At 31.2% G+C, this 8,763-nt stretch overlaps 1 protein-coding gene across 1 annotated transcript in view; it reads right to left on the reverse strand.

Annotated features, from left to right (window-relative positions):
* Positions 1 to 3,599: 3,599 nt before the first annotated feature.
* The window catches only part of LOC113388263 (mitochondrial thiamine pyrophosphate carrier 1-like), a 6,767-nt gene continuing 1,603 nt past the window's right edge, over positions 3,600 to 8,763 (reverse strand). Inside the window, exons 2-5 of the mRNA XM_026625661.1 lie at positions 8,364 to 8,713; positions 6,635 to 6,793; positions 4,700 to 4,858; positions 3,600 to 3,807 (exon numbers count right to left, since the gene is read on the reverse strand). Of these exons, the coding sequence (XP_026481446.1) occupies positions 3,600 to 3,807; positions 4,700 to 4,858; positions 6,635 to 6,793; positions 8,364 to 8,713 (876 nt within the window). The remainder of the gene's footprint in view (positions 3,808 to 4,699; positions 4,859 to 6,634; positions 6,794 to 8,363; positions 8,714 to 8,763) is intronic.

An 8,763-nucleotide genomic window follows, 5' to 3' on the forward strand; every position in this document is an offset into this window, starting at 1 on the left:
ACAAAAAATTGAGTTATATAACTTCAACTCAGATGTAATTTTAATTGCCATTGTATTAACTTCCTAAATATTTAAGCAAACTATGTATGAAAACATTTATTTTAAACAAATGCAGAGTATAATAAAAAAAATTTGTTTAACAGAGCGGGAATACGTTTCACAACTCGACCATTGTCGCGATCTGAAGGAAGCGTCAGCGTTCGTACGGATTCTCAATTCACCGAACCAGGTATTATATAATTTTAAAATTCATAAAGAAAAAATAATCTATTTGCTTGTGCAAAATCTTAGTAAAAAAGTGAACTACAAGTTCTCTACAATTTTATTTTCGATTGATCATTTATAAGTAAGAATACAAGAAATGATAATGTGAGAACTAACCAATTAAAGGTCATTGTTATGAAGGTATATCTCAGTATTTCCTGAATTTTAGTAAAAGTAAACAATGTTAATATAAAAAAATCGAAAGTGCTGCTAATAATTAGCACTGAATAAATTTACATTAACCATTATATTTTTAACTAAAACTGGCTTTTGAGTGTTATTTTGATTCAAAGAAGATATATCAATTTCTAATTATTCTTCTCTGCCATCTGGTATATTATAATCTCATGCAAAATTTTACTTGCGTTTTGATTTATATTTTTGATATGTGAACAGAAAAGTGTCAGACCAATTGAATGCAATTAAAATTTAACTAATAATTTAAAAATTGCTAGGTTTCCTAAGTGTTTTTGCTCACGGTTGTGAGGTAAGAGATTATCACCAGCACAGAAGAAATTCAAAGTATCTATTTCATGGTGCCAACTATGATCCATTCTTGGATCGTGATTTTGATGGAAGAAGAGACAGAAATGGAAAGTACAGATACGACTCACGTTATTATAACGATAGAAATGATTATCAAGATGAATATTATGACAGGCAGCATAAGAGTCACGGAAGGTAAATCTATCTTGCTTTTGTTCAAATTGAACTTGCTTTTATTTATAATGTGAATTTGTAAAGTAATGTAAATAAGTCCATTCAAAAGAAATGACGTATAAGCTATTCTTGAATAAACAATTAATATTCCACTTTGTTATATTTATATACTATTAAAGTTTATAATAAACTAGTTGGTATTGGTATTTTGCCTTGAGGCAGTTACATGAACTTCCCGATATGTGTAAATAATCGACTTAATCAATAACAAATAAATTAATTTATGAGTGTTTAAAAGTATTCCGAGTGTATTTATTACACATAATTGAAAAGGAACGAAGACATCAAACGGAGTATTTTCTAAAAGCAAATTTTCAAAAATCAATAATTTTTTAATTGAACCAGTTTCCATAGGACTTTGATTTATTACGTTTATTAAGACCAAGTACTCTATCGTTATACCAAGTTATACTCATTTTCTCAAACTTTGATGAATTTTTAAAATTGAGATACAAGGCATTAATAATTCAGTAAGTTCTATAAGACCATGGTATATATCGCCAAAAAATATCCATAAAAATCGGATTAAATTTTTTTCAACAGTTAATTACAAGAAAACGGCTCGGTAGAGTTTTACCGAAAACTAATCAGTATCATTCCCAAGTAATACCTTTCGAACAGTTTTTGATTTTTGAAAATCGATTCGGTAGTATGAGCTTAAAAGTGGACGAAAAGTTTAACACTTTCTTCCAAATTTCAAAGAAACGGCTCGGCCGATCGTCGCACAAAACTGGCAAGCGATAGTCCTCATTGAGACATACCAAATGATTTTTAAATTTCTGAAATCGGTTCAGGCGTTTTTGAGCAATCATCGATGAAAGGTCTAATTTTGACAAATGCCAAAAAAACGATACTAATTTTTGCAAACTTTGGCAAATTTTTAAAGCTAAGCTAGTTGTCGTAGGGCCGTAATATTTTAGTATGATCTAGAAGACAATGGTATCTACCGTCAAAAAAATAATAATAAAAATTGTCGAAAAAAAAAATTTAACACTTTATTACAAGAAAACGGCCGATCTCTACTAAAAACTCATCAGCACGATTCCCGACCAATATCTTTCGAACGGTTTTTGAATTTTCAAAATCGATTTAGAACTGCGGGCTAAAACGTGGACAAAAAATTTTTCACTTTACTGTTATTTACAAAAAACGGCTTGGCTGATCGTCGTGCAAAATTGATAAACGCCTCATCGCGATACATCGAATGGCTTTTAAATTTTTGAAATCGGTCTAGCCGGTTTTGAGAAAACGTCGATTTACGGCAAAAAATCTATTCACATACACATACACATACATAATTTTTCCAAATTTGGTCTTTTTCGATTCAGAATGGCTTGAAACGTCGAGAAAACATAAAATTAGCAATTCGGATTTTTTGATGAAAACATAAACTTCTCTTTCGGGAAGTTAAAAAACGGAATTGATTTAAGAAGTCAAAATTATTACTCATAATGTAATATATTATCATTTGACTTTATATTTTATCAGATCCGGATTAGGAGATGATCGATTCACTGTATACGACAACGAGCCTGAAACTCGACAATCCAGAATATTCGATGTATTCGAATCAGATTTCTACGGAGATACAACTGATGATGGTGAATTAGAACTTGGTGAAGATTTTGGTGACGATGGAGGCGGCAATGAAGTAACACGTGAAATGGAAGATATATTCTCGAAAGGAATTCGAGGATTGCTTACATCCTACATGCAAAGAGCTCTACAACCGGCAATTAAAGAAACATTGATGTCCAGCATGGGGTACACTATATCTTATGGTTAGAAAGTGTATGAAGAAGTAGTAAAATTGATTAAGATTGTTTATATATAGTGTTTTCTGAACAATTTATGTCTGCCTCAAGGATAAAATGTAAGCTAATTATAAAAAGGTAAATTAACCAGAAAATTCGTCCATTATTATACGAATTGCTGTATGCATTTCCAATTCAGAAAATGTAAAACTAAAGCTTATGATAATTAAATTCAAACTAAAATGAGCAAACATTTTAGAAAAAAATCTCCTAATGAAATTTAACACTTTCGAAGATTGTAATTGAGAACCATTTGAAAGCTACATGTAATCTTTATAATATAATATTATATAGATTTATGTATAAAGATATTATATAACGATGTTATAAAGAACAGGATAAAAAAATCTCTTCGTGTTAGAGCGTAAGACATTATATATATTTAAGTATAGATAATATAATATATAATAATATATTTCAAAACCAAATATGTAAATTAAAATTATTATTAAAATAATTGCTTTAGTAATACATACAGTTTATAAATAAATATGCAAATTGAATGTTAGATCACTCATAAAAATAATTTCAAATGTGTGGTCACACTCACCTCATATATAATTTCAAACTTCAAGTCAAAATTTCTGCATGTTCATTGAGTTGTTACTAGTTTTGATTGCATTGTTTGGGATATAGAGCTAATTATAATATTTATTTTAAAACGTAATAAATATAAATATTTTCTGTTTATTCAGACTTTTTATGAAATTCCTATTCCTTACTAATATAAAAACATACTATAAAAAACAAAGACAATAATAATTATACACAATCACAAGAAAACATTTTCAAACAAAAGTATCACACGTCGCCATCAATAGATTTGCGCACAGGTGAATATATAGCTAGAATAAATTCATAAGTAAAAAAATTTAAAGTTGTTCCTATCATGGATTTAATAGCGGATAACATGAATCCTTTGTAATAGCCGGATACACCTTCTTTTCGAAATATTATCTTCAAACAGTGCCAAAACCCTGCACAGACGTAGAAGGATCCAGTGGGAACACTGAGGAAGGAAAAAGGATGAGGAAAAGGATAAAGATATAAATTAATCTACAAAAAGGTATTAACAACATAATTAACTCTTTCCACTCGCAAATTCTGCTTGAAAAGGGTTAATTTAATTAATAATTCATAAGTAGCAAGCAAAATATGAGTTCAATTAAAATTCGTAAAACCTTATTTTATTTAAATTTAATACAATTATATTTATTTACGATATATATGTAGTAACGTAAATGTTACGAACTTTGGTGTCAATTCTGTAAAATAGACGATAACATTGCGTTGTTATGGCAACGCTCTGTTATACTTGCTTCTTGATACTAAAAACTGTGAAAATGCGTAAATCAGACGTTTTACACATAAAACCGTATTATAAATACGCATCCCAATTTTTTATGTTTATGTAAGCAAATATTAGGTAGCATTTTCACAAATTTTAGTACCAAGAAACAAGTATAACATAGCGTTGCCTTAACAACGCTGTATTATCATCTATTTTACCGTAGAATTGACAGTTATCTATTTCGATTCTTTAATACTTGACTCCAAATCAGGAGAAAAAACTATAGCAAATCAAATTGCCCAAAGAGAAATTTCGTTTCAGTTCTTCAAAACAGTTTCAAGAAAGTTTATCATTTGATATATGCCTAATTTTCATACTCCATAAATTGTGCATTATCTATTTGACGAAAAAATAGTTCGAATCAAATTCAGTATGATTATGCTTATTGAAAAATTTCACATGGCAAAAATAATGTAGAATATAAATCTGCAATTTAAAAAATTCAGCGTAGACTTTCATTTACTAAATTTTTGTTTATATGACTTATAAACAATCAATTACTTGTAACTTTAAAACTTTAAATCAATTATAAAACATGTCAAAATCCTACCTTGCCACGAGTGACGAACCCTGAACTTGAAGCATCCTCCTAATCAGTTCCAATGGGTAAAGGACTGTTTTGGACAGTGAACCTGCACAAGCTCCTGCACATGCCGCACTGGCCGACTCGTTCATACATTTCATGTTTATGAAACAATCGTAGAAAACTCTGAAACAATATAATAAAGCACATATAGCAATTGAATATTTGAAGCTCTAAAGCATATTTTATGTAGTTTTATCAGCTATCAATGTTTCCGAGTCAAAAATATAAGACCCCATTAAGTATCAGAGCATTTTATTAACTATATTGATGAACCTCAAGCTCTTAATATGTTAACATTCAGGACCTCAAGGTCTTTCGAACATAAGTTGTGATATAATTTTCGACAAAATTATCGAAACAGTAAATTCAGTCCATTTTAATCAACTGTGCCAAAAAAAAACTATTATTTTTTTTTATTAAAATAATGTAAAGCTCGGTGCATACGACGCCAGTTTTTCTTGTAACAGGACTTCTGTCAAGTTTTCTGGTAAGGTGAGCAAGTATTTTGCGCCAAATGTTCACTTATTTTATGATTAATAAATAATAATAATTTTGTGCATTTTCAAATAGATTATTAAAAATATATACTGTGAATTTCAAAATTCATATTTTATAGGCCTAAAATGCACTAATGCTTATAAGCTAATATATATGCATCGTATTCGATTAGGATGCATCCATAAGATGATTTAAGCTTATAGTCCAGTCATTTGGTCGTTTTGCCGGTACAGTACTCCGGGAATTCTGAAAATTGGTAATCTTATAGATTTCGAGGTGCTCTTTACAAAAATCAACTTTGCCACCTCAAATTTGGACGGCAAGTTGCCGCCATATTGAAAAAATGGCGTCAAAAAATAGCTTTTTTAAAATATCTCCTTTCTGGCTCATTCTACGATAAAAGTATCTATGTACGAATTAAACTAGAGAAAATTTCCTACAATTCTTCAGAAAACCGTTTTTTTTGTAAAATTGATAGTTTGAGGGTACGGCCGCCTCAAAGTCTTTGCTGCTCTCGCCGTAGTATCAAATCTGTCCATACATGACAGCACTTTGAACTTGACTACATTCCTTCTAATAAATAAATATTTTCAATGTTAAATTAAGCGAATAAGATCTAGAAATAAAATAATTCAAATATTTTTCTGTTTTTTGGTGATTTTTTAACGCTGGGCAACGTTTATGAACAGAAATTATGTTAAGGATACTGCCGTTGTGAATAGAGAGCGTAAACGTGAAATCTGTCAAGCAAGATCGTTAATTATGATTTTTCATATCGTTGCTAGGTAACTGTCCGGCATGCACTAATCAGAAAATCTGGCATGGTGTGCATAGGGCTGCAGACTGTGGGGTCAGTAATATATATAAAAATTAAATGCCTAAAATATTGAGCATGACTTTTGTCGTTGAAATAAATTTGTATATTACAGTTTACACAAATATTGCAATAACATTGTTAACTTTTATTTATCTATTAAGAAAATATTCTTAAATACTATTTCATATTTTTGATTAAATTAGAACATAAATGAAAAATTGACAATGACGAACCGATTTTATTATTTCCACAAGGACTGATTGAAAACATTATATAATTAGGACAAGAAATAACATATCAAAAATTACAAATGTCATTACAATGCCGAAGGGTCATGTTAATTCCTCGTAAATAGTGAATTGTAAGGCAATGCAGATGGCCGACTTTAAAGCTGCTATTGTAAATCCTCTGTAGAAAGGGCGAATTCCACCATGCGAGTAAATAGATTTAGCACAGCTCCAAATGGCGATGCAGTCTGTTTGCACGAATCTACGAAATTTTGAAAAAGGCTATGAGTATTTATCTTAAGCTCAAATTTAATAAAAATGTTTTCAAATTTCGTGGTACAGCAAACAGAACCGTACCTTTGGCCTTGGATCATTTGCCTTTTCCGTATCGTGTCCAAAGGATAAATAGTGCTTTCAGCTATAAAGCCGGCCAATGCTCCAGAAAATAAATATGATGATTGGGCAGGAACGCCAGGCATTGAATCTGTCAGTGACTCATATAGTTCGACAGATATTCTACAAGAATTTGATAGGTTTGATAGTGAAACAAATTTAACAAAATATTTTCAAGAGATCAACAAAATTTTCTACGTCTGTCGAGATTGACTACATTGAACACGATACATAAGCTTGTAGCGTTAAATATTTAATTTTATATTTTACAAAGCTTGGCTTTGAGAGTAAGAAGCGCCTATTTATAAAACTTCTAACAAATTAGTTTTAACAAGTTCAAATTATAAATCAATTTAAAAAAAACTGGTCGATTATCTAGATAATTACCTAGGTAGATAATCTACATAAATTTAAAGTACGAATTCAAGACGGATTGTTGAAAATTTTGATCAATAACAATGAAATAAGAAAAATATATTTAGTAAATCAATGTATTTTTGCCAGTTTGCCAGTTATATTTATTCTAGGCAGCACACGAGGCAAATAAGTTAAAAGTTAATGAGTAATAATAAAAAAGTTAATTTGTATGTATATATATATATATATATATATAAATATAAATTTTACTTCATACATTTTTCATATATATATTTCATCGTTTGCATCTTTGATGCAACATTTTCTAATAGGAATTCAAAACATTCTAATAGGAATTATGAAAAATTCCATTAAAGTCAGTGGTGTTGTCAAAAGGAGCGTTCATTAATCACGTGAGCGAGTTTTTAAGGATTTTTGGACCCCCTCCCCCTTGGTGATACATAATGATAGGGATCGTTCAAGTATTACGTAAGCAGATTTATTACAATTATTTACCCCCCCTCTTACCTTTGTCAGCAAAAGTAAGCAAATTTCGTACTGAAAACCCTCCCCAACCAAACATCAGGTGTTTTTTTAGTTACGTGAAAAAACGGTAAAATTTTTGAGTTTTTTTTTTTGATTTTGTTTTTAAATCAGTTAAAGAATAAATACACGTGATATCTTACTATACTTCTTCCTCCCCGTGATATTTCGTGATTTTTGGTCTAACCCCCCTCCCCCCAAAAACCTAATGTGATTAATGGACGCCCCCCAAGCCGGAACGCGCCGGAACGGCGTTTTGGTACTTCCTTTTTAGACCGGAACAAGCCGGAACGGCGTTTCGGTACTTCCTTTTTAGACCGGAACAAGCCGGAACGGCGTTCCGGTACATTGTTTTTATGCCGAAACGTGCTCCGGCAAAAAAAGTTTAAAAAGGAGTGCTGGATTTTTTTTCTAATTTTTGTCGAAATGCAAGCGGCCCACGGACCGTACGTTACTCATCCCTGGCATAGTTTATTGCCACCAATAATCAATGGACCCAAAATTAGCACTAAAACCGGAACATGTATGAGTACCGGTTTTCAAACCGGTCTTAAAAATTCGGTTCCGGTAAACAAATATTCCAACACCACTGATTAAAGTCAAAATATAATTTTCATAATCTATGAGTTCTTGAAACTTTATTGCAAAAGTACTTGATTTTTTGCTCTAATTGCTTTTACTAAAAACAAGTATTTCCTCAAAAATATATAAAAACGAATGAGTAAGCCATGATGTTGTATATAAACATTAAATTAATCTCTTATACTTTTAAGATTAGCCAACATATGCTCACCGATAAAACGAGAACTGCAATCCAGCAAGAGGCGCTCTACTGAGGACTCCCGGAACAGTACCCCTAAAAAAAGCTTTTACGCCTTCCTTTCTGTAAATATCCATAGCCGTTGGAAACAATCCGCGATATTTGATTCCAGGAAAGCCTACAACTCGTGTTCGTACAACATCAGCTGGGTTTGAAAATACTGTTCCCGCTGCCCCTGCGACACAACCGCAAGTGAAGTCTATCGCTGGTAAATATTTTGCATGAGGCTCATACGATCCTGTCCATTTGGACAGTAGTTCATATGTTGAAAACTGTGCTACTCCATGAGATACGGACATCAACTGTGCAGGAATATGAAACAGCTACTCCTTCTTTTTTTAATCATTGTCCTAACCATTTCCGAAATTCCGTA

This window comes from Ctenocephalides felis, unplaced genomic scaffold (assembly GCF_003426905.1).
Source record: "Ctenocephalides felis isolate EL2017-DRISC unplaced genomic scaffold, ASM342690v1 CF-g0.4_SCAFFOLD_03572, whole genome shotgun sequence".
Classification (NCBI taxonomy): domain Eukaryota; kingdom Metazoa; phylum Arthropoda; class Insecta; order Siphonaptera; family Pulicidae; genus Ctenocephalides; species Ctenocephalides felis.